Source organism: Heloderma suspectum, chromosome 4 (assembly GCF_057233095.1).
Source record: "Heloderma suspectum isolate Gila_16-S chromosome 4, 16-S_ref, whole genome shotgun sequence".
NCBI classification, from domain to species: domain Eukaryota; kingdom Metazoa; phylum Chordata; class Lepidosauria; order Squamata; family Helodermatidae; genus Heloderma; species Heloderma suspectum.
Genome location: NC_139461.1, coordinates 166476169 through 166503242, shown reverse-complemented (window position 1 = coordinate 166503242; position 27074 = coordinate 166476169). Strand labels below are relative to the sequence as shown.

General features: G+C 43.9%; 1 protein-coding gene across 5 annotated transcripts; it reads right to left on the bottom strand.

Moving 5' to 3' along the window:
• Window positions 1–3031: 3031 nt before the first annotated feature.
• Window positions 3032–27074, bottom strand: HSD17B7 (hydroxysteroid 17-beta dehydrogenase 7). 5 transcript variants are annotated; one of them, XM_084851137.1, is made up of 10 exons: window positions 26687–27074; window positions 22431–22634; window positions 21002–21094; window positions 18043–18174; window positions 16757–16871; window positions 13915–14109; window positions 11893–11997; window positions 11493–11549; window positions 9442–9540; window positions 3032–5095 (listed from the first exon to the last, which is right to left on the bottom strand). In XM_084851137.1, exons 1-10 carry the CDS (start codon window positions 26737–26739, stop codon window positions 4994–4996), a joined length of 1155 nt encoding a protein of 384 aa, XP_084707263.1. In that variant the 5' UTR covers window positions 26740–27074; the 3' UTR covers window positions 3032–4993. The 5 variants fall into 5 exon arrangements, with proteins under 5 accessions (XP_084707263.1, XP_084707264.1, XP_084707265.1 ...); XM_084851138.1 differs by having other exon boundaries at window positions 26978–27074; XM_084851139.1 differs by lacking the exon at window positions 26687–27074 and adding an exon at window positions 26352–26442.

The following is a 27074-nucleotide window of genomic DNA, read 5'->3' as shown; positions in this document are numbered from 1 at the left end:
TGTGACCCCTCAGCTCTGCCTTCTGCTGACCTGTTCTCAGCCCTGCCTCCCCGCACCCCACCTCCTGGTCAGATTGGCTACCAGCCTCCACTGGTGTTGTATTAGCAGCAACAAGGAAGAGAGTACAGAGCTACAGTGAACAAAGAATAGCGCAATGCTAATTGTTCCCATGCAAACAGTAATACTCTGCCATGTAAACATGTTAGAATCTTTTACCCACTGAAAAGCATCTGTTCTCCTTCTCCAGCATCAAAGCTAACATCATCTGGTACTTAAAACCCTTTAAAATTGTAAAAGAGTCTTCCTGCACCTTCCTCCAGGTGTCCCCAGTAAAGCAAGGCTCCCATTCTCCTTCATGAGGGGGGTCTGGTTGTGAAACTCTATTTATTCAGGGCTAAGGGTCACTTTGGAAATGATAAAATTGGAGATAGACAAGTTAGGTCATAAGTTTGGGTATATGCCATTGATATAGTTGCCATTTCATTTTCATACAGCTAGCACAACACCATACCTAGTTTTTCAGTGGCATCTGGCAACATTTATTAGTATATACTCAATTTAATGTACTCAAGTTCATGGTTTGGGAAATGGGACAAGTGTAATTAAAATTTACTATTAAGGTACGTGATACATCAGTTCCAAGTGCATGTTTTTTCTCCCCTGAGGCTAGTTGTGCATTTCTCTATCTGTGTGGTCCCAGGCCATGGTCTGAGGGCATACAGTGCCTTGTCTAGGTATTCACTGCCTTTTAGCCTTTCCACATTTTGTTGTGTTTCAACCTGGAATTAAAGTGGATTTAATTAGGATTTCGTGTCATTGATCTACACAAAATAGTCCATAAAGTTGAAATGGGGAAGAAATCTACATATTTTACAAAATGATTTACAAATAAACCGAAAAGTCTAGATTGCATAAGTATTCACCCCCTTTGCTGTGACACCCCTAAATAAGCTCTGGAGCAACCAACTGCCTTCAGAAGTCACAAAATTGGTTGAATGGAGTCCACCTGTGTGCAGTTCAAGTGTCACATCATCTCAGATTAAGACCCTGAATGTCTCAGAATGGCCCAAAGACCAGACCTCAATCTGATTAAGAATTTGTGGCAAAACTTGAAAATTGCTGTTCACTGATGGTCCCCACCCAACCTGACAAAGTAAAAAAGGCTTTCTTCAGATATGTGCATAGTAAAAGACAGAGGAAAGGAGTGGTGGTTCATATTAAATAAGGATGGCAAAATGATAACAGATGACAAGGAAAAGGCAGAGGTGCTCAATTGCTACTTTGGCTCAGTCTTCTCCCGAAAGAGGGTCTATGACGAAGTACAGGCTGAAGGGGCAGGATTGCAGCTTGAGATCGATAGGCATATGGTCAAGGAACACCTAATTACTTTGCTTGAGTTCAAATCCCCAGGGCCAGATGAACTGCACCCTAGAGTAATAAAGGAACTGGCAGAAGAACTCTCAGAACCACTGTCTATTCTCTTTGAGAAATCATGGAGGAAGGGGGAAGTGCCAAATGACTGGAGGAGGGCTAACGTTGTGCTTATCTTCAGAAAGGGTAAAAAGGAGGAAATACAGACCAGCCAGTCTGACATCAATCCTCGGGAAAATTCTGGAGCAGATTCTAAAGCAATCCATCTGTAAGCACCTTGAAAACAATGCAATTACTCAAAGCCAACATGGATTTGTCAAGAACAAATCCTGCAAGATGAATCTGATCTCATTTTTTGATTATGTAACCTCTCTTGTGGACTGTGGGAATGCTGTAGACATCATATACCTCAGCTTCAGCAAAGCTTTTGACAAAGTGCCCCATGGTATCCTGATGAGCAAACCAGCTCAAAGTGGGCTAGATGAAACAACGATTTGGTGGATCCACAGTTGGCTACGGAATCGGACTCAAAGAGTGCTTATCAATGGGACCTTCGCAAACTGGGGAGAGGTAATGAGCGGGGTACCGCACGGCTCAGTCCTGGGCCAGTGCTCTTCAACATTTGTATTAATGACTTGGAGGAGGAGGTGCAGGGAATGCTGATCAAATTTGCAGATGACACCAAATTGAGCGGGATAGCTAATACCTTGGAAGACAGAAACAGAATTCAAAATGATCTTGATAGGCTGGAGTGCTGGGCACAAAACAGAATGACATTTAACAGGGATCAATGCCAAGTTCTGTACCTAGGAAAAAGAAACCAAGTGCACCCTTACAAGATGGGCGATACATGGCTCAACAACACTGTAAGTGAGAAGGATCTTGGAATTGTTGTCGATCACAAGCTGAATTTGAGCCAAGAATGTGATGTGGCTGCAAAAAAGACAAATGCTCTTTTGGGCTGCATTAATAGAAGTATAGCTTCCAAATCCCGGGAAGTACTAGTTCCCCTCTACTCAGCACTGGTTAGGCCTCATCTTGAGTACTGTGTCCAGTTCTAGGCACCACACTTTAAGGATGCAGACAAACTGGAGAGGGCTCAGAGGAAGGCAACAAAGATGATCAGGGGACTGGAAACAAAGCCCTACAAGGAGAGACCGAAAGAACTGGGCATGTTTAGCCTAGAGAAGAGAAGACTGAGGGGAGATAGGATAGCTCTCTTCAAGTACTTTGTCACAGAGAGGTCACTTCCAGGATATCTTCTCGATCATCCCAGAGTGAAAGACACAGAATAATGGGCTCAAGTTACAGATTCCGGCTGAACATCAGGAAAAACATCCTGACTGTTAAGAGCAATGCGACACTGGAACCAATGACCTAGGGAGGTGGTGGGCTCTCCCACACTGGAGGCATTCAAGACGAGGCTGGACAGCCATCTGTCAGGGATGCTCTGACTTGGATTCCTGCACTGAGCAGGGGGATGGACTCGATGGTCTTATAGGCCCCTTCCAACCCTACTAGTCTATGATTCTATGACAACTGCAGGATCCAGATGTGCAAAGCTGTTACCCCAAAACACTCACAGCTGTAATTGCGGCCAAAGGTGCTTCTACCAAGTATTGACTCGGGGGGGGGGGGGATACTTATGCAACCAACAAATGACAATTTGTTTTTGTTTAATTCACTTCTGTGCCACAATAAAAATATTTTGCACCTTCAAAGTGTTAAGTATGTTGGGTAAATCAAATGGCAACAATGAGAGTTAAATTCATTTTAATTCCAGGTCGTAATACAACAAAATGTGGAGAAGTCAAAGGGGGGTGAATACTATGCAAAGCACTGTATGATGCCGTCACCTTGCTTGAAGCCAAACATGTCTAGAACTGGTCAGTGCCTGGATGGGAGACTGCCTAGAAACCTTCTCTATGTTGCCTTGAGTTCCATGTTGGAAGAAAGGGGGGAAAGAAAATCCGCAGAAGAGGGCCTTTTGAGAGTGCTATTACCCACACAGGCTTGTTTGTTGGGCATGCATTAAGGGCTTTCTCCTGTATTGCTCCCAAACTATGGAGTGCACTCCCTCAAGAACTAAAATTGGCCCCCACTCTCTTGGCTTTTAGAAAGGATGCAAGGGCACATCTTTTCAACTTAGCCTTTTAAAATGCATAGTTTAATCTTTAAATTTTTGTACCATTTTTATTTTATTGTATTAAGATTTTGTTTTAAATTACTGTAGATGGCCTTGATGGCTTATTAGCAGATAAGGTAGCATATAAATGCTAATAATAAAATATATATAAATGTACTTAAATATTCATAAGAGACACTTTAGACTTTGTTCTCAGCCTTGTACTGTCTCCCAGTGCTCAGAATTTGGAGATTTTTCTCTTCCATCATCTGTCCTCATAAGATTTTTGAAAACCATAGCAAAATTATTAGACTCCATGGGATACACAACTGTCTGTTCACATTTAGACCTTTCTTTAGTCCTTAAAAAGCTACCAACTTTTATGCAATTACCAGGGAGTAAGTCCCACTGAACTCACTCCATGGGGTTACTTCTGATTAGACATGTATAAGATTGCACCGTAAGCAAACCAGAAAGACTCCAATGGTAAGAGGAAGCATGTATGGAGAGGATAAAAAAATATTGTATGGGGACCTTGAGGGGCAAAAATTAAGAAACACAGCCTTAAAAAAGAAGCTACCCTTAACAACAAGCTTTGAAGAGGAAATGGGCCATCTTATTGTTGACACGTAGTCAGTATCAAGAAGCACTCAGCCAGGGAAACTGCATCCTTCCAATTCTCCTGCTAAGAGTAAGGGCTGAGTCTAGAATGCGCTGGTTGCCGATCAGGCGGCTTAGGGATTAGAACAGTAGTATCGTGGGTGAGAAAAAATCCCTGTATTCCTCAAAAAAGAAAAGAAAGAGACTTAGGAGTAGTCAAAGAGAAAACAGGAGCACTGAAAGACAAAGGAACCTAGCTTAATAGGACAGAACAGCTAATTGAAGCTATTGCCTCACAGGAGGTTCTCAGAGCTTCTTTCATGGTGCTAAGAATTTGGTGCAAAGGTGTTCACTCTGTGTTTTGATGCATATGGAGAGAGGCATAGTTCTTTGAGGGGGCAAGCAGGCGCACTTGTTTCTTTGCTGGAGTTTTAGAAGGTTCCAGCAATGTGTTCTGGGTAGGCAGCACTACATAACTTCACAGCAGGACTGCATGTACATACAAGCCCACTTGCTGAGACAAGGACACATCTGCCCTCCATTTATTACTGCTCTGAAGAGTTGACAGACTACAGGTGGTCCCCAACAGGGAAGGACAAACACTAAATTAAAAAACATCACAGTTCACTGGAGCATGTGTACGTACACACACACACACACACACTCTGTCTGTCTGTCTCAAAACCATACTTGGGGGCACTCCATACTTGGGGGAACAGAGGGTAAATAGTAATGTATTTTTAGATTCTTTCAGCACTCCAGGGCCATGATAACCTGATAATACATCTCCAGAGAGTTCTACTTTGCAAAGGCAAACAAGGAAAAAACCCAGCAACCAGTCCAAGTGGAAGAAACCTTTTGCTACGAAGATAGGAAACCCGAACTGTTCTGGTCTTGCTATTTTTTATGCTGTGTGCTGTTGCTCCTGACTAAAACTTGCTTCTCTAGCTCCAACATCTCCTCGTAAAACTTCTCAGCCATGTCTTCTGTGAGATCCATCTGAAAGACAGAGAGCCCAGCAGTGATCAGGAAAAAAATTACAGAATCAGTTTGGCCTTTTCCCCTTACATGAGACCTATTCCTCCTGTAGGGGGCACCCTCCCACTATTTAATGAATCCCCTCACCCCCCACTGCCTGCCTGCCATTGAATTTTCACTGAAGAAGTTGCAGTTACCAATCCTTGAAGGAGGTTCTGATTTTCCAGATTTAAAGTTGTATAAGACATCTCTCTTTTCTTGTACAGATGAATGACAAGCTTCTCCTTTTTTGGGTGCTCCTTTCATGGGTGCCAAATCTGGCATCCCTTTCCAAATGGACGATGTCAGGATACACCCACATATGTTAAGAATGGAATGCTCCCACACATAAGATGAGCAACCAGGGAGGCGTGGCATGTAGTGGCTCACCAGCTTCAGTTCAATCCATCTGCCCAACTTCCTGGAGCAATCCAGATTTAAAAATAGCAGGACAGTCCTTCCTTTGGAAACACTGGGCTGAACATGGGATCCATGCCTTAAATCAACCAATTGTGTCAGAAGGAGAATTTCTATCATTTTCAGAACTGCAGCTTAAATACTGCATACCAATTTGTACCAAATGGCAGCACCTCCAGCCAATCAAAGCTTCTTTGAATGTCCACCTGGACAGTCAGCACTGAGTGCTTTGGTACCCCCACCCCCACCCCCACCCCTGCCCTTACCATTGGAAGAACTAACTGGCTCCTCACAAACCAACCCCACAATAGTTATTTAGAAATGATTAATGGACTGCAGTAAATTAGATGCTCAAGATTTTAGGAGAGCATGGAACTGGAATGTCCTAGACATCCACACCAATGGAAAGCCACCCTAGCTTCCATCTGTAAAGCTGCCCTAGCTTCCATCTGTAAAGCTGCCCTAGCTTCCATCTAGCCCTAGCTTCCATCTCTACTGCCTCCTTAGATTTAAAATTACAGTTTCATGTTTACTGGATGCCTTGGTGTATTCTGGAAAAACTTGGCAGGTTCAGCTAAAAGTTGGGGCAGTGGCGGCAGGATAATGTTTCAGGGGTTCATATGATAAAAGCGTGCCCTGTGGTAGCTCCCTTTTACTTGGAAGTTCCTTTATGCATTAATTTTGTTTCAGAAAACTCATTGAAATTCACAGATATTCATGCACTTTTAAATTATATCCCTGTGATCTGCAAGTGTAGACAATACTGAGCTAGATGGGCCCAGGGCCTGATTCATTATAAGGCAGCTTCCTATGTTCCTATGAACAGAAAGCGTTAATTAAAAAATAGGAGTTTTGGTTTGTTTTTTAAGTGAAGGGAAGATAAATACTGCTAATTTATGCAATCCTATGTATGCCTACTGAGAAGTCCCATTATGTTTAATGAGGCTTACCCTCAGGAAAGTGTGCACAGGATTCCAGCACAAGGTACTTTTGCAGGGAGGTTTGCACCTTGATGTTCTGCATGTTTACTCAGAAATAAGTCCTGAGTTATGAGCATGGTACTGCAAGCTTAACACAGTGCCTACCCAATTCCATCTAACCAACTGACTACCCTTTCAGCTCAGTCCTATGCATGTTTTGTCATTTGTGGCTTTGGGGGTTTTTTTGCATGAACACTAGCTTCAGTGGTGAGGGAAAGGCACTTAGTACAAGCTCAGAGTTTCTCCATAACTTAGCCCTAGTTTTGAAAACAGACTCATTGGCTGAATCCTGGTGAAGTCTTGGTACAAATGAAGTTATGAGAAGGAAGATACAATGACAGCTTGTGTACAACAAGGAGGAGGTAGAGAGGAGATGCACAAAACAAGACATCTGTTTTTATGAAGAGTTGCTGGAGGGTGGTAGGATGAGGAGGGATGGTTGCGTGAGGGGAATAGAATTGGTAGGGGGAGAATCTAAGTGCCCAGGGGTGAAAGAAAAACATTCTGCACATGCTCAGATGCACTCTATATTTAAGAACATAAGAAAAGCCATGCTGCATCAGACCAAGCTCCATCTAGCCCAGCATTCTGTTCACACAGCGGCCAACCAGATGCCCACGGGAAAACTCTCAAGCAGGACATGAGTGCTATAGCACCTTCCCGCCCATGTCCCCCTGTTGCTAACTTTGGTGAAATGTAAATAAATTCTAGTCATTCTAAATTTGCATACATGTATATCCTTCAGGAACCTTGCAGGTTTCTTACCTGGGGGACACCTCTAATGACCTGTGCATTTTCATACAAATTTACCCAAAAACTATTGGGGAAGAGGTGAATGGAAGGGAAAGCAAATCACTCCCTCCCCCAAATTGGAGAACTCCCCTTCCACGTGAACTGCTGCACCTATCCTTCTGAAACTTTGCTGTTTTCTTACTTAGGGACACCTCTAGGCTATCTGTAATTTTCAGAACAGTGGTTCACAAGGAACATAGGCAGATAAGTAAGTCCTCTTTTGAAGGCCTCAAAATGTCAAGGCCACCCTTGCACAAAAACCCTTGTGGCTATCATTCTGAAATTTGACAGACATGATCTTCTCTGATAGACCAATGAATCTTGAAATTTTTATCCAATTCTTCCAAGGAATTAAAATGTTATTGGCAGTTCCCTTTAAAAGAAAATCAAAATATAAACGCTGCACCTATTTTTCTGACATTGGGCAGGTGTAATCCTCTTCTAGGGGGCTACTATGCCTGAAATTATCATCCGAGAGAAAAACGTTACAGTTTTTTTTTCTAATTTCCCATAGTAGTCAACTGGAAGCATAAAGATTCATTTTTCCAAATATTGACTCAGGTTTAGTGCTGAGCTGAAGTGGTCCGACTACAAATTAGCCACAGCAGAAGCAGGATGTTTTCCAAAATGCTGAATCAGGGTCTGAGTTGAAGTGGGGCGGGGGGTCAGTGCACACTTCTTATGTATGTATGTAATCTATACACACATGCAAGCACACCGCATGCACGCACCACACACATACATATTAGACGTGCTTAGACTCCTGTGTGTGCGTGTATGCGTGCGTGCGTATATATATATGTGTGTGTGTGTGTGTGTGTGCGCGCATGCAAATTTGTGTTATGGGCCTGTGGCCCTGATCTTTTAAGAACCTAGCAACGCCCCTGCACCTAAATATTTTTATACTTGCTTAGTTATGATGAACTGATAGTTTTCCATTCTTTTTGATTCTCAAGTAACAAAGCTTGCCAAAGGTGCAAGCCAAAGGGCTCTTGTCCTGTGGCTCTTTGCCTGTAGGGCAGAGATTGTAGCCACCAAGGCCTGCAGGTCCAACTAGTGGAGAAGAACTATATAACTGGGTGGAAGAGGGTTGACTGGGAGTCCTGTGGAGCCGAGCTTGTGTTTGGTCTCTCCCTCCCAATATAACTATTTAGGTCACTTGCTGATGGAGGTGTGAGGCTCTCAGACAGCAGTGAGTAAAAAGTGGCTATATTAACTGCCTTAGCACACAATTCTATGTGAGTTTAGACAGAAAAAAGGGCCTACAACTCTCAGCATGCCCCAACCAGCATAGCATAGCTGGCTGGGGCATGCTCGGAATCGCAGGCCTTTTTCTGTCTAAGCACACATAGGATTGTGCCTTTAATGGGTTTAAATTTACTATATTAACCTGAAGGCTCCTGGCAGTGGGGCTGTTTTTCTGTTTATTTTAATTGTTCATCCTAATATAGGAAGAGGCCAGCCAAGGGGGTACATCCTGTGGAATGCTCGTATTCCAAATGGGGGAGATTGGATTCCTCCCCCCTCCCCTGTTGGTACCACAGAGCCCCCCTTGTTTCTTCTAACAGATTTGCTGTTATAGGCCTGGTTCACTTCTTCATCCACTTTGGGATATGCATGCAAAACCTGGCTTCCACACAGAACTCTCCCAGCTGGACTGGGTTGCTTCATTTTAGAAGTGAGTTTTGTGTGTGTAATGTAATACATTAAGCCTTATGTTATTTTCATGAAAGCTTTTTCCCCCCATACAGAATCAACTCACATTAGAATACTTAACATGGGCAGTTTCTGTTGATAAGCATATGTTTGTGCCCAGCTCTCCAAGAATACAGAGCAATACCCAAAGTGGGGCGGGGGGGGGGGGGGGAGTACCGAAAGTAAATTTTAACAGTGTCAGTTTTAGCCCTTCCAATCTTTAAGGCTCCAGTTAAGGAATGTTCATTTCTACGAGACTTGTGCAGGGGGATGTCCCAGTAGAATCTGCTGTCCTTAATGGTATCCAAAATCTGCTATTTAAGGTAGCTGCTTTGTCTCGCCTTCATCAAGACAGACCTCTCTACGACTGTATGATACAGTGTGCACCAACCGTGTGAAAGAAGCAGTGGTTACTATGTAATTTACTCTAAAATATACATTTACCTTGCGGGTCTGAACATAGTTCTTGCCCAGGAATGTAGTACAGCTGTGAAATTTCACCAGCGGGTCCAGGAACTCTGGCTTCTGCTTGAACAGCCAAATCTAGAAGGAAATACAAGCAGCTCTCATTCCAGGGGCTCCTTCACACTGAGCTTTTATCCTGTGATTGAGATGGCTCCTCCATGGAAGTTTGCGGGCTCTTTACATGACGCCATGATCCTCCAAGGCATCTCCTGCACTAAATGCCCTTTGTTCCATTTTTAAATAGATCGCAGATAATGAGCTATCAAACTACCACTGTGAAAAGAGGAAAAGAGGCAAGAAGAGGAGCGAGATCAATGAAAGATAATGGAAGACTCAGATACGGGGAGAAGGAGGGGGAAGGGGGTGGGGGGAAAGGAAGCACACACAAAAAGGAGTCATTGTGATCCTGCGTTTAAAATGGAAGCAGAAAGCCCTATTTTAAATGCAAGATTTGAGGCTGGTATAGAGATGCCCCAGGTGCTCTACATTCAAGACAAACCCTGCCAGTGCACAGAATCCTCCTCCAGGTTTAATCTGGAGTTGAACAGCCTCAAACTAAAGATGGAGGAGAGTCAGCACTGAAGAGCCATCCAATGAAAACCATGAGCAGGGTGAGCTAAGAGGAGGGGGGGGGGGGAGAGAGAAAGAGAAGGGGAGAGGCACCAAGAAGAGGAATTGAGCAGGTACAGTTGGGTATGGAGGACTGGCATAAACTTTGCAGCAGTTCAGAAATAGCAATGTATTTAAAATATTTATAGGCTACCTGTCAGGGACCAGAAACACCCTGTTCCTCAAGCAGAAGGGAGAACAAGCAAAATAGCATACCCCCACTCCTTTTTGCCCTTCGCTTCCTGTGGTTTTCTTCACCGTCACCAGGTGGATTTTTTTCCTCTGGCTGTCTCCACCAAGCCAGCTTTAAAACTCTATGGGTCTCAGGTATCTACTTTATATAGTGTGGGGGTTGGCTATTAGACGTGAGGTGGGTAACCCAAAAGAAAAGAGACCACAACGTTTCAGACAACAAAGTTTAAAGGTTTACTGAAGAAAAATGTTAATTGGGTAGTTTTAAAATCTGAATGGATGCACACATCATATGAGCAATAGGGTAATAAAACAACCTGGGATAAACACATCCATCTAACCACCTAACTAAGCTATGTCCTCATTTTATCTAGGTCCCTTATACAAGCAATATTTTACTGTTGAAGGCCCAGCACTCTCAACCAGTTATCCATGTCGAGCAGCTCTGGCTCTTTCTTTCCTCTATGACTCTGCATTTCTCTTTGTCACTCTGTGCTTCTGCCTTAGACTGTTAATCCTACAATTAATTATTTTCCCTTTTGAACTTCAACCAAATCAGGAAGATAGTTTCTTGTTCACCTTTGCCCTAAATTCCTTTACTTAGGTTCTTTCCCTGACCTTCAGCTGAGCCTCCTGAAAACCTTTGGCTTCCTGAGTAGACATCCTGACTCCTATAATCTAATTAAATGTTTGCCATTTTGGCTGAAACTGGCCAGCGCACACGCATGCACAATTTAATCTTATAGTACCCCAAAACCAAACTAAATACAAAAACGGAGACAATTCTGTTCCATCCCATCTTTTTAGAGTCAAACATAAGCATCTTAATTTGGCTTTTATCTCAGATTGTTAAGGGAGGTGGAAGCATTGCTCAGTTTTGTTTTTAAAAAGAAAGAGGTGCTGGATTTCAGAACTGTGTGCCATCTGCCTTGGAACACTCTTGAACTCTGCTTCTTCATTCTAACTGTGTGGGCACAAGCTGCAGTTCCTCCTGAGGAAACGGTATTCTGGACATACCTTGAACTTTTATGTCTGTGTCTTTAAAAGAAAAGGAGTGGAGCCGTATAGGCGTGACTACAAGACCAAAACCGACAGTATCTGCAGGAGATTTTTTTCATACCTACGCCACAATAAAGCTACTGGGAATCTCATGGATAAGGGCTATCATAGGGCAGAACACTATGGGTTAAAAAGACATCAATTGCTACATACATGTAAAAGCACCTTACCTGTGCTTCTGCGCCATTGAATGGTGTCAGCGTATATGTGGTGGTAAAAAGGCGTAACTGGTGCAAGAAGAAATGCAACAAGTTAGTTTTCTCCTCTCCCTGCTCTCTGGCACTGTGGCTGGAGAGAGAAACAGTCCCAAAAGGATAAGGGAGAACACTGCCCCCTCTGCCCAGATATTAACAGCAGTAATACCCCAAATGGAAAGTAGCCAAGCAGAACTTCCTCTGTGGTATTATATGGTAAAAGGTTGCTACACTAGACATTTACATCTACTGACAACAGGTTGAGCCCTTGGTCTGCAAACTCAACTTTTTCCTATGCTTGAATCTGACTCAATCCTCCACTCGCCAAAACTTATTTTCTGGGTACCCTACCACTCCAGAAGTCCATCACACTCACCAGCCAGAGGATGGGTAAAAATAACTTCCAGAAAAGAGGGTGTAGGATTTCATACGTCATGTTGGTCATCACAATACCTGGACAGATGACACTAGAATATAGGCCCTGTTCACAGAGAGGAAGGAAGGGGGGCAGAGAGGGACAGAAGTGAACCCCCTGGAATCCACTGTGGCCCATCCCCACATGCAGAGACACCCATGCTCACACGTCAGTGCAGCTTGTGTTTGTCAGCCAAGTTCACACCAGGAGGAGATGGAGCTTTTACAAGATTGCCCTCCCTCCCTTATCCCAGTAACTTTCCATCCTGCACTTTGGGCATGTGAATGAGAGAAACCAGCACAGGAATTATTTCTGAGGAAGTGTCCCACTAGATATTTCCACTAGTGAGGAAGGGCTCTAGTCCTTTCTTGGGAGTGGATCTGCTGGAGGGAAAGGGGAGGTCATCAGAGAGTTGGGAGCATGGAACCCTGCACCCAGAGCTACCCGAGCAGAATTGCTCTCCACTCCAACATGTGGATCAGCTTTTGGTGAGAGGGGTTACTATTCTCCTTTGTGATAAAGGAATAATTTGCTTTAAGAAATCTGTTGCTCAATTAAGCAGGGGGCCACCGTTTACCTGCAACACAGATCAAACAGCCCTGACGGAGAATGAAAAGGGTGCTCCATTTAATAAGAGCGTCATCTGTAAGATTTTGGCCTCTACCAACAATTAGAGCTCGTGTTCCACAAAAGAGTTCAGCCCATCCTACAGTCACCAGGTCCCAACCTGAAGAATGAGCATTTACCCTTCTGCTCCCCAAAGCAGCAAGAGATGAAGTAGCCCAGACTTTGCTTACCCATAGTTCCCTGATGTAGAGGAAATTCCCCGGAAGACTTTTGTATATCAAGGAGATAGTGTGACATGCTACAACTGCTTCTTTTATGCCTGAAACTCCTGTGAGACCTCAAAAACCTTTTAGCTTCTTGGCCTGACTCCTTGTTCTTGAAACAAGTTAGGATGGTATGGCCTTGGAAGGCAGGCAGGATCTCTTTGGCTGTGGTCCACCTGCTAATTTAGCTTATCTTTTGGGTAAGATGAAAAAATGCCTAAACACCATGAGTCCATCAGATCAGGTGTGATTAGGGAGCTGTGAAAGACAGCACACAGACACAGGAGATTTCATGTATATAAGTCCCTCCAGCGTCACTCAGTTGCGCTTCGCAACTGACTGTGGACTGTGGAGGTGCTGCGCGTCGGCTGACTGAAGTCTCTCCGCTGTCATTATCAGGGGCTCCCGACAGCAGAAGGGAGGAGTAAGATTTGCTTAGTTTTGCTTTATAACATCATATGCTTAACTGTAATACTCTGCCTGCTATAGTTAATAAAGCTTTTTGATTCTTACTCCCTTGTGTAGTCATTGCTCTGAATCCAAAAAAAAAGAACCTCTCTACCTTTGACAAAACACCCACCTTGCACCCCAGTCCTTCCATCTCCTCTGTGCCCCCATAGGCAGCAGGGCAAATGGGGAGTCTGCTCATGCAGGAAGGAGGGCAGACATAAGGGTGGGGGGGGGGGTTGCAAAGATAAATTATGCAAGATTGTGATGCACCTTGCTTATTTTTAAAGCATTATACAGGCAAGAATGTAAAAAGTCTGCTAAATAATCTAAGAGGGCCAAGGCAACGGAAAATTCTGAACCCAAAATTTGCACCAAGAAAAGCTAAAATTGTGTGTCCTACATAAGTTATGCAAATTAAGCAGATTTGCTTCCAGTGTCTTAGTTTGCATTAGTTCCACTAACCATGAGGACGGGCAATACAGGACACTTGAAATTTACTAAGTCTTCCCTTCCTCCACTCCCAAACTTCAGAAATCTGACCAAGCATCGTCCATGAATTTTAAAGTCTATATTTACAAGCGTATTAACTAAAAACTTGCTCCCTCTTGTTTCTGCTGCAACAGAGGGATCTCCCTCTGGAAACAGGCCAATGCAGAGACAGGATGAGCAGCATGACAAAAGCCCAGCAATAGCACACCCTCACCTGCTTGTTGAAGTGGTTGTTCAAAGCCACACTTGTGAGGTCAGTGGCATATTTAGAGGAGCTGTAGGCCTCCGTGCCTTGCCGGTGCTGGTAGTCATCAAGTCTGAAGTTATTTTTATGGGCATTGACTGAAGACGTCCAGACCAGTTTGGAAGGCTTTTCAACAGAGCAAAGCAGAGGCTCCAGCTGCCGGATCTATGAAGCCAAGAAATCAGGCTTTCAGAAGTTTCCAGGCTTGTAGAACTTCAGACCCTATCAGCCCTACATCATGGTCTGTGATATTGACAACAACCCTGGTTTTAACAGTCCTGGGCATGCAACAAAACTCAAGTTTATTAATACACTAGTGGCCACTCTACGTGCCTATAGATGGGTCTGGCATGAAGGGCCACCCGTGTTCTAGGATGACCAAAGGGCCACCTAACACCATCTAAAAAAAGATACCAGCAATGTTCTCTGAACTCTTTGGCCACAAGGAACCATTCCAATGTATCTTTTAATACAAAAGAATATACCCAAAGAGCACAAGTTTTAGCCCTTCATTTTTAAAAACTGTGTTAGTGCATTTCAGATCTTTGCACTGCTGCTGGCTTTTATATTGGTTACTAGGTTGGTTTTATTGTGTTTTAAACTTATAGCATTATATTATGTTATATAGTCTTATTGTATTTTATGGTTCTAAGCTTTTCTTCTAAACTGCCCAGAGAGCTTTTGCTAATGTGTGGTATAAAACTTATCATGCAAATCATGCATAATGTGGACTTTGCAGGGAAGGATGCTGACCGGACATAAGCCTATTACTATTCACCTGTTTCTGTGGTACAAGAGTCCCTGCCTAAATAGGCACCCAATCTAAATTAAATATAGTATCCTGCTGACAAACCCCACTTGTAAGAAGTGTAACCTGCATTTTCCTCCAAGAGGAACATGCACATTATAGTCAAAATCAATTATTTGTCTAGCACAGATCCAATAACTATCCCCCTTCCCTTGGATATTCCTGGGTCTTCTCATGGTGTGAGCATGAAAACAGAAGGCAGCGCCTTCTCCCGTTAATCTACATATCATGAAAACACCACCGCAGCCCTGTTGTCTTTGCAGAAGAAAAGTCAGCCACTGTTGGCAGCTGAACACCTTTGGCAGCTGAAGGCTGACCTACTTTGCCAGCCAGAAGTACTACACTTCATTTCAGAGAAGGCTTGCCAAAGCCCAAGTCACCCTTGGGCTAGATCTACACTACTGCTTTGTAGCGGTATTGAAGTGCACTGATAACTGTTGGAGGACATTACACACTCAATATACCGCTTTTGTAGTGTTATTGCCTGCTTTTTAATCCACATTATCCAATATACCGCAAAAAATGTCATTGTGTGTCCTACGAAGTATAAATGCGCAAGAGGGATATAGTGTTACCATGACGGGATCGTACTGATATGAAGGTGTAGATCTGGTCTTGGTGCTGCTTGTGTAGAGCTTATATACACAGTGGGGGATCAGTGTTGCCATGTCCCTAACTCCCCTGCTTCTCCTGCCATCTGCACACCTGACCTGACATCTATGCATTGGGATAGGTGCCCTGCCCAGACATGCACGCACACACACGACCTACGCAGTGTGTAAAGCCAATCCACCAGACCACTATACCCGATTTTGAGATTGGTTCACTCCTGATTTTGAGGGATGGAGATTGTCCACGGTTTCCCTCTTTGAAAAAAATTAGGGGTTTGACAGACTAGTGCCCTGCAGTTGATAAGGGAGGGGGTAGCAGGATACAGTTTGATACACAGAAAGATGGCTACTACTATGCCAACACCTTTTGCCCTGAGCACCAGATTAATATTGTAAGACTACACTTAAACATGGGAGTTGTTTGGTTGAAGCCAGCAAACTGAAAGGCAGCAAACCCAAGTCATTTTACAAGTTAAATCCTGAAGTCAATGAGGGCGCAATCCTATGCATGTTTAGACAGAAAGAAGTTGTGCAATTCCTAGCATTCCTTAGTCAGCCATGCTGGCTGAGTTCTGCAAGATGTAGGACTGAGGCAGTAATGTTAGCCAACCTGCACACAGCACTGAAATTGGTTAGCTAACACCTGGTTGTGAAAAAAGAGGCAGATCCAGAAGGTAATGTTGAATGCTGCTGCAGAATTGGTCCTACATACCAATAAACAAGAGAATAAATCTTTTGAGGTTGAGGACTTCTTCAGGTTTTGAGAAAATTGCGCTCTATTTAATATACTGAGGCCAGCAAAGAATAGAACTAAAAACCTGAGTTAACTGACAAACATGGTGAAAGACTATCCAGCAGTCAATGAGTTATTCAGTCAGTATAAGACAAGCTTATCCTCATTCATACCTGTGGGACGCCTCATCTGATACACACCACTCTCATCAACCAAAGAGGTGAGATATGTGTGGGAAGCAGATTGTTCAGAACCATATATAAAGCCAGCACCTAGAATACAGTAGCCCTATTCAGAAGTTCACCTGAACACACGAAGGCTAAAAGTGAGTAGGGAGAGGGGGCATGCAAGCCCCACCCCTAATGTCCCCATGAAGTTGGGGGATGTTGATTATGGGGAAGATAAGCACTTTCAGCTGAGTGCACTTAGAAATCTCCTTCATATCTTCTCACTCAATGCATGAAGGTCTGCAAAGGAGGCCATGCATTGGGGCAGGGCTTATGCGTACATCTCCGACTCACTTTTAAGTCCTGCTAAAAGGTGAACTCTTGAATAGGGCTAGTGTTCCAATATGCAGATTGGTTCCCATTACAAACACCCAGATAATATTTGCACAATACCTACATGTCTGACACATATACTAGATCAAACCTTCCCTACCAGCATGAAATGTCCAAAGAAGTTGGTTACAAAGACTTCCTGTAAGCCATCTGGAGTGACCCTGTCCTCTTGGCTCATCAGCCCCTCTGCTGTGGTCAACATCTGGATTGCTCGCCTGAAAACAGGACAAGAGATTACAGCTCATTCTGCAGGACTGGTGCCCTTAAGGAAGATCACTAACAAAAACTATCACCCTATTCTTTGCTGTTAAATATTTGTGTGGGTGGAGAAAGTTATTTGGTGGCAAAAAGGGTGAAAGTTATTCGGTGGCAAGAAGGGGCACTCCTCTTTATACGGGAAATGTCAAAATCGTTAACTAGCTTTTTATTTGGAGCATTCTAAAGCAGTGCTTCTTAGACTGTGATCTAGTGACCTTTACTGATCCCGGGTGGACCTTCAGGTGGTCCTCAAAAGTGAAAATGACGGAGGAAAAAGTTGAAAGAGCGAGAAGCCTGTGGACATTTCCATTACATGCTGAAAAGGACATTTGCTTTTAAAATTTTAAATGGAAAAGTTCATGACTGTATGCCATTCAGGCTAGTGGGCTTTCTGGAGGCATATGGCTGGCCGCTGTTGGAAGCAGGACGCTGGACTAGATGGACCCTTGGTCTGATCCAGCAGGGCTCTTCTTACATTCTCATCAGCAGTGCAAACAAGTGCAGAGGAAATTCCTATAAACCCCCTAGCTGTGTGCATAGCTCTCCTCTGGATCACAATTGGGTTTGAATTTGAAAGCCTTTCAAGTGACTTCGTGCACTGTGAAAGTATGGCCGAAGCCACTCAGATGGGCAGCCTTCAGGTCAACAACGTTTAAGAGCTACTGTCCTAGAACAAGGATTTCCAAAACAATGAGGTGCCCAAGACTTTGGAGTTACTGTGGTGGAAAGGCTGACGTGTGTACATAAGCAATCAGGAGCAGGCCAGAGGAAAGTGGAGTTGCCCACTTCTACAACAGGCATAAAGCTAGCAGCAATTCTATGCAGGCAGCAGTAGACCTAAAAATGAAAGGCAGACTGGATGTTAGCTTGGGTGGGCGGAGTGCACAGCAGGGTGAGGTAGCAGGGATCCATGTCACTGCCAGAGAGATCCAGGGGCTACAGCTCTTTTGGGCAAGTAACTATACCTGGTCATTGGCTCCTCAGCGGTAAAATGAGGGGAACCTACCTTGCAGACTCGTCGTCAGGACAAACAAGATGGAGACTGTAAACCACTTTATGCAAATAAAGTTTTCTATATAAAATCAAGGCAAAATGTAGTTCCTGTGTCACACATGAAGTACCACATACTGGGCAAAAGAGGACTTTGCTTCATTTTGTTCCACTTGAGGATGTTCCATCACTGAAGCTAGACAGGTTTGGGCCTGGTCAGTATTTGGATGGGAGACCACCTGGGCACCCCATGTGTGTTGCTTTGAACTCCTTAGAGGAAGAGCAGGATACAAGAGTAAATAAAATAACCAGTTGTCATGTCACAGGTTAGATTTTAAGCCACTTTAGGATCCTTCCCTGGAAACACTAGCTCAATGCATTGCAGTGGTCTAACAAGGTAAGCTTGGCAGAACGCAGATTCCAGAAAATACTGTCACTCTAACATAATGGTGTCCTCACATTTTGAAAGAGTGTGCGTGTCCCCGGTTTTTAAAAGGATGAACTCAAAAAGAAAATAAGAGTACAGCTACAGAATGGACTTCTTGGAATGCCAAGAATATGAAGACTTCGCAGCCTGAATAACTGATAAGGCACACAACCTGATATGTGGCTAGAGTTATCACAAAGCTAGGAATGCTCGTACCATTGATAGTTGTGTACAAGGAGGAATTTAGTAGATGCAGCTTGTCATGTCAGAGGGGTGAGAAAAGGAGTTGCACCTGCAGAATTGCCCTCTCCTACACAGGTATCAAAAGGGACAGAGAGTATCTTCTTCCCTTGCATTTGATTCTCTCTCCCATGGAGCCTCCAAGGCTCTCTCTGCAGTCCACAGGAACCTCAGAGACTCCAAAACAACAATAAACTTACTGGCCCACATGGTTACAGAGCTGCATGGAGATCTCATTTAAGAAGGCAAGTAATGAAGCCGAAATGAAAGCATTTTCAACTGTCATATTTTTACATACCTATACCAAAACACATTTCAAGGTCTGGTTCACATTTTTTACATTAAGTTTTATTTACACAGTACATTGGGGGAGAAATTAAAATAATGGGCCGTACAGAAGATTAAATGAAGGGCAAATCCTTGTAGGCTCACATTCTAGAGACAGACTTGGGGGGGGCAGGGGGATGACACAAAAGAATAGGGGAATGAAGTGGAGGAAAAGAATGCAGAAGGAACGCTCCAAAATAGGTGTCAGTTGCTGTTTAAAGTCAACTGAATATATCCATCCCTATGGAGGTAGAACATTCAATGGAAGACAAGGCAACATAGAAGAAGAAGAAATCTTAGGCTTGGCAAGAAAGATACCAAGAGAATGGCAAGAGCAGGAAGGGACAAATTGCAAGAGAAAAGAGGCTAATGCGGGACCTTGAAAGCAAGGAGCAAGTTTACAGTGAAAGGGATATGGAAAAGGGAGACTGTGAAAAGGAGAGAGGAAATATGACTCTCAGCTTATTTCAGATAAGGATATTGTACCAAGACTGCAACATGACCAGCCAGTGAATGTATTTCCTAGAGAGTCTTCCTGTGGTCTCCAACTACAGTGTCAAAGGCAGGTACACTGCAAAAGTTACACGTTTCAGAATAAGTACATGTTTTTTTTTACTAAACCAGCTAAATGGTCAGGAATACTGCAAACATCCAACATAGAAACTTTTTTCTATCTAATACAGGTCTTCAGAGGCTATAATATCTGTATATGATAAGAAAATATTTCTATGATGAGTGACTACATTATATAGGCAGTATTTTGCGCTGAGGCTAATGGCCAGCTGAGCTGCAAAAAGAGTAGGCATATTTATCTGTAAGAAGATACATACAGGACTCATCCATGGTAGAAGCTATGCATTCAGTGGCAGTCGTGAACATGTTTCTTAAGAGGTATAATGGGAACTATGCCAGAAGCCAAAGTCTTATCAGTAAGGGAGTTTTTCACATGGTCTCTACCTTTATGCAACAGATTTTTATATATAACAAAGAGTCTTGTAGAACCTTAAAGACTATCCAATTTATTACTGCATAAGCTTTCACGGATTAGAGTCCACTTTGCGTAACTGATGAAGTAGACTGTAATCCATGAAAGTTTATGCCATAATACATTTGTTGGTCCTTAAAGTTCCACAACATTCTCTTGTTTTTCCTGGAACAGATTAACGTGGCTAACCCTCTGAACATTATACATGTGAAAATAAAAAATGAAAATAAAATGAGCACAGATATCTAAGTACAGGGCCAGCTCAGATGTAACAGTATCCAGAACAGGCAAGTCTGCTGCTCAATCACTCATGCTTGGCTCCTCCTGCCAGTGGGAGTGGCTAAATAAGCCAGGAAGCCTCTGTCTGTGGTTTGTTTAGAGTTATGTCCAAACTGGGATCCATAGCTTGTTCCTCTCCTAATCAGCCAGAATCATAAGTCACTGTTTGTTCTTGGGTCTTGATTCTGACTTGTTAGGAGAACAACAAGCTATCGAGCAGCATGTGCTAACACAGTTGCTGGTTCCAGATAAGACAGTATCCTACGAGTACTCATTGTGCAGCGTTCTTGTTCACAAACTGGTTTTTACCAAATTTGAAATATTTGAGCCAGGCTTTTCATGGGGGAAACCACCCTGAAAAGAGGAAATTAGAGAGCTGGGGGTTGGGGGAGTAGAAGAGAGCTGGTGGGGAAAATAGACCGTAGATTTGGGCTTCATTTGATTTACCTCCTTGTTTTTGCTGCCACCATCATCTCACAAAATGCAGCTCTGCAACAGTGAAGGCTAGGAAGTTACTTTAAAACACACACCTTCAGATTCTCAGACTTGTTCTAAGAAGAGCCTGGAAGCTGTATGTTCTAGCTGTGTTGCATGCAAATAAGGAAGCGGAAAAGCAAGAGGGCAGCCTCGAGTCAGATTTTGGCCTCTACAGAATCGAAAGTGTCAAATTGTGGGATTCTGTCTCAGAGGAGGGAGGTTCATGACCGCTACATGGGCTTAGGTTTCTAACATGCCCTACCTATGTACTCTCCTCCACTGGAACATCCATTTACTCCTTCCCTCCCATTCACAGTCAGGCTGAAAATTCACAGCAACTAACCAGTTAAGATATATTATACCTGGAGAAGAGGCCACGTAAAAATGACCACAAACTGATACGTGGCTTTACCATGATCCCAGCATTCAAGAAGAGATAATCCAAATGGTGAAATCTGCACAATGAAAGTAACAGCTCATTATTGCAAGAAGAGAAAGACAGCCTTGAACACCTATTAAACAGAACTGGAAATAAACCCATTAGTGCCTAATGCCCATTATGCCTAATGCCTGGTCTAACCCACAACTTCCTTGAGCAGAATGTCTGGGGCCAATTTGCTGGATCAAATTTGCCCTGAAGTGTACTGTTTCAGGCTGCAGGCAGAGGGCTGCATGATGGAATGGACTCCCATCCCCACAGGGAGAAAAAAAAACCCTCCTTACACACAGAAAACTCGCTTATCAGGTTAGGCTGAATCATTGTCAGTGATATGCTAGTTTTCTGTTTGCAAAGTTTTCTTCTCATGGTAGAATATTTAAACATCCTACCCCAGCCAACCTGTATTATAAAGAGGTAGCGGCCAGGAAAAGTTTGATCACTTGATAGTGCTAATGGCACCAACTGGATCTCAAACGTCGTGCATTACATAGTGAATTCTCACAACAGTATTGGCCATTTGTCCAATGCTGGTAAGAAAAGTCCTTCATTTCCAGCCCCACAATTACATTTCATGAAGCTGTTAAGATGTTTCTTACTACTTTGATTGTACTTCTTGCACAAAGATTCCTGTGGGATCAAATACAAACAAAGCCACTAGGGAATAAGCCATCGTACCCTAGAGCTGACAATAGCTGAGGTAGATGTGTGATGTCCTGGAAAAAATGGGGAAGGGGGAGGGGGGAAACATACCCAGAAAAAGCCACTCTTTTCCAGATATTTTTAGGAAACTGTGGCGGGAGGATTGGTTTTTTTCCTAGTTTCTTCCCATTTTTCCTCCAGGCCTTCACATCTCAGGTCACAATAAAGGCAGAATTAGACTTGACTGCAGACATGGTCTGGGAACATGGGTCACTCACTGAACAGCTGCAAAGCAATGCTTAACCCTTCCCCTGCATCATCCCTTTCCAGCCACATTTTCCTCTATCTGTGTGTTTGCAGGGGAAATGATGGGAATGGTAAAAGTTAGTCATGCTCTCTCCTGTCCATCTATGGCTGTTTGACAGCAACTAGAGTTTCCAGACCTGCATCTGCTGCTGAATGTGTAGTTCTGCCTTAGAAGGTTGGTCTTTTAAGCAATCTATTTGCTACAAACATGGCTACTTTCCCCAGAATTTATCCAAGATTAAGATCATATCGCAAAAACCTGTAATGCAGGTATCGCCTGGAAAGCCAACCCGGAGAACTGTTTGATGAGGGTGAGTGAAGACCACTCTATAAATGGACAGCCCATCTAACCGTCTAACAGGGATGTCATCTGGATCCCATCTGATTGGCCCCACCCTACCACGTACCTCGCCTTGATCTCTTTGGCTGCGTGTAGGACAGATTCCAGCTTGCCAACGTCTATTTGAATAATGCTGATGTCCGCATGGGGGAAGTAGGACAACAGTTGGTTACGGGTGTCGTTGGCTTTTTCCATGTTCCTGCAGGCTAAACACACGTGGAGGCTGGCATCTTCCTGTAGGAGGCGCTTGCACAGTGCAGAACCAATTCCACTGCAACAGCAACAACACACTGTCAAGGCCTGCCATAGGACATTAGGCACCAAGCCCCACACACACACACACCACTACCACCACACACACTCAGTCCACACATTACATTACGTCTGAAGAGCCTCCCAATGTAAGAAGGGATAGTGGATGCAACTACAAAGTATATTCACTCAAAGAAAAATTGCTGCAGGAAAGTAAATTAGTTTTCTTCTTAATGGGATTAGCAAGCTCACTTATGGGGCACTAGAAGACAAATGACATAAAAAGGATGGCTCTTCCAAAGCTCGCATCTTTACTGGCTTGCATATATAGATCATAACACTTCACGAAGTTTGATGATGAAGACCATGTTCCTGCCCAGCGCACAACAAGGACATGTCTAGCACACTGTACACTTGGTGGACCAGGACCCTGTTTATTCTGGACTTCATAACAAAAGAGGATAGTTTAAAAGCAGCTGTGGATCTGCAGGGAAGAAACATGGAGTCTGCAACAATATTTTGCTCACCACAGGCAACTAGGTAGGTTAGGTACATGGTATTAACAAAAACCAAAATGTTCCAAGCTAGTGTCAAGGAGCCAAATGTTACAGTATTTTATTTTATGTTTATTTGTTTATTTAAAATTGTATAGTTTTGTATTTTTAAAAATCTTATATGCCACCTTGAGGGTTCTACCCTTAAAGGCAGCTTAAAAATAATTTTAAATAACGACAAATAAGAATAAACATCTGCAGCATGTATGTTAAACATCCCTAAAATTCTTTCAATAACTCTGCGAGCTTCGCTAAAGAGACTGGCGCTGGAAGGCTGACCAGTAGAATCAACAATCCAGACCAACACTAGGAATACATGTAACCTTTTGTGTAAGTTAAATATGGGTGCCATGAGTGACACAGGAGGTTTGTGGCAGTTTTGGACAGGAGCAGGAAGACCTGGCGTCAGGGTATGGAGTCAAGCCTATGCTCTTGCTGACCTCTCTAGCGCTGTGCTGCTGCCTGCTCCCTGGTTCAATAAGCTACAGGAAAGAAGGCTCCAAGGCAAAGGGGCGGGACTGACTTTATACTGTAATGTGCTCCAGAGAGGCATCCTCACACTTTGGACTCACCTTGGGTTGAACTTGTCAAAGTTAGGCTCTACACACCTTCTACAGCCCAAAGAGTGCTTGCAATTTGGTACTGTCCTGACTTGCCTGGTCCTTAAAGTTGCCAGGTCTCCAGTGGCTCAGACCCTGAGACTGAGACAGCAGAGCCTGGGACCTCAGGAGCGGCACTTGACGGAGCAAGAAACAGAGCCTGGAGCTAGTGAAGTTTTTTAAATAAAAGATCCTAGGCCTCACCTAACTGATCTGAAGTGCATTATTATTGCCCTGTTTCCCAAGGACACCGCAGAGTTATTATCCCTCTATGGTGTCCATCTCTTAGGAACTCTCCCCCACAGAAAGAGAAAGATACTGAGACTGGGAAAACCTGCTAGGAATGGGCTGCATTAGAAACTTTAGAATGAGGATAGGGATGGGCCTGGGGAAAACAACCTACCACCTTGCTTCTGCTCCCTCACCCTGAGATTTAACTCTTTTCCCTGGAGACCCTGAGAAGGAGGCTAACATCTGAAACTCTGGGCCCAACCCTAACCCCTGCCAGCCCTACCAATTCTCATCTGATGCTATACTGATTACCCAGCCTGAACCTGCATTTGCTTCATCCAGCTCTGAGGCTGAGGTATCACTTACCAACTTTGTTTTAGGCAGTAGCTAAATGTCAGGTACCAGAGACAATCACCATACAAATGAACCCCACCACCCAGTTGGGGGAATAACAGACAAAAATGGTGCAGAGGGGTATTGCAAGCATCTTCCTTCGAAATCAGGAGAAGAATTGCAGAATAGCTAATGGACATTTTAAGACTCACAGAAAACCCCTTTTCCATATGTGCCCTCCCCAGTAGGCGCTTGTGTCTTCTCACTGCACAACTTAAGATACCCACTCCTGAACTACCTCTGGTCTGCCTGATTAGCTCAAACCTTCTTTCTGCAGAACAGGGACCTCTGGCTGCTCCCTTGACTTGTCACATTCATATAATGGCACAAATGGGCAACAGCAGAATGTAAGACCACAGTTCAAACCTACTTTAGATTGGGAAAAAAGTGCCACTCAACTTCTTTGCTCCTCTCTCCACCATTGTTGCCATTTGAATTTTACAACCAATGGTGCTTTCACATACACAATATGTGTTCAGGGGAGTGAAGGGAATATAACACATCAACATTTCATGAAGAGGGCCCTTCAGAAAAGGGCAACCAAAATGATCAAGGGGCTGGAGCAACTTTCCTATGAGGAAAGGTTACAACATGTGGGACTGTTTAGCTTAGGAAAAAGGACTGCAACTCTGATAACTGGCCATGCTGGCTGTGGCTGATGGGAGATTGCTAATCCATGAATTTAGGTAAGCCAAGCATCCTTGACATGTTCTCAGAAATTCTCTCATCCACCACTCAAAAGCAGCCAAAACTCTCACCTCACCCCACTTTCACTGGGGAAGAATGGTCCCCCTAAATGTGGGATGAGATTTTTGGTACATCTCTAAAATAAACAATGATCTCAGCACAATGTGTGTAATGCATAGGATTACACTGTAAATTATGTTTTATGGTAATGGGGGTCTTAAAAAAATCAAATTGTAGAATTCTTTAAAAACTCTGAAGTCTGAGAAATATATGTCGATTTTAAAATTGATGAACAGGTCAGACAATTAATACTGACAACTCCATTCATACCAAGCACTGTATGAAATAATTAATTCAATGTTTAGGATGATAAGAGCTAGGGATGTCAAAGGATTCTGCCACGGATCTCAGTGAGGCCAAATGCCAGTGCATTCGGCCCCTTGAAATCTGTGGCGGAATGAAGCCCCCGCGCCCCACGAAAGGCACGCAAAACAGAGCACTTACCTGGTGCCGTTTGCACTGCTTTGCGAATGGCGGCCGCATCTGCGGCCATTTGCGTTCCCCATTTTTGCTGTGATAGGCTATGTAAATAGTTACGTAGCCTATCACGGCTAACGCAGGGACGCCATTTGCGTCCCTGCAGAGGCCGTGATAGGCTACGTAAATATTTACGTAGCCTATCACGGCAAAAAATGGGAATGCAAATGGCGGCTGCTGTAGCCGCCACCATTTGCGTCTGCAGGCTCCGCACGTCTACGAATGCACCTGGCTGGCGGCTCCGCAGAGTGGAGCCAGCTGGGTTAGGATTTCGGGGGGAGGTACGGAGCGCCTGATGGCCCTACCCTGATCCCAAGTTCTAGTATTATGAAAAGTTTCCCTCTCTCTCCACCCCAGGCATTGCTATAAACCTGCTTTATCGACATCCACCATTTTATTTTCTATAATGTACAGTTAGATGCAAGATTTCAAAATAACTGTCTTTTCTCAATATACATTATTTGTTGTTATTGTTGTTCAGTCGTTCGGTCGTGTCCGACTCTTCGTGACCCCATGGACCATAGCACGTCAATGCATTATTACCATTATCATTAAAATCCACTGTTCACTTTGACTCCATTTAGCATATTATATTGCAACTTTCACCTCCGAAATCTGATCAAATCTATAATACAGCCAATACTATAGAAACAAAACACAAAAATAATCCCATATAAACACGATCACAAACTAATATTGTGAGACACGTTTTGACCCTTTCCTAATATGCCTTACCATAAAATACGCCTTCATTCTATCCCTGCACACTGAACTGACGCAGGCTGTGCCGCCACACACGGGCTCTGCCCGGCTTCCTTTCATTTTCAGCGTTCGTGTTCGCGTTTTAAACCGAAGCCTCTAAGCCCACTTTCCAGGTTGGGGTTAATGAATGCAAAGCCAGCGGGCCAACTATCAAGCACCAAGGATGCAATCCTATGCATGTTTAGACAGAAAAAAAGTGGCTGGGGCATGCTGGGAGTTGTAGGGCTTTTTTCTGTCTAAACATCCATAGGATTGCACCCTAAGGAACTTTAAAATAATAATAATAATAATGTAAAACTGCATCATACCTCGATATAATAATGTAATACTGCGTCGTAGCACGATGTAACATCTCTGTCATACGGTGATATAATAATGTAATACCGTGTCATACGGCGATATACCTTCAACATGTTACTCCGTTACCTGTACGCGGAGGCTTGCCTGCGTCGCCCCCGCCCCCGCCCCCCGCGGCCCCTCGCTACGGCCTCCTTTCCGCAGCGCCCCAACGTTCCACCGAAAGGAAGGCGCCTGGGAAGAGGCTCCCTTGCCCAAGGGAGGCGCCCCGTGGCCGGACCCCGCTCAGCCGCCGCCCTCACCTGCTGGCGCCGGTGATCACGGCCACCTGCTGCATGGCGAGGCGATGGGCACGCCGGCACCGCCGATAGAGTCCAAGCGCGGCCGCGCCCCGCCCCC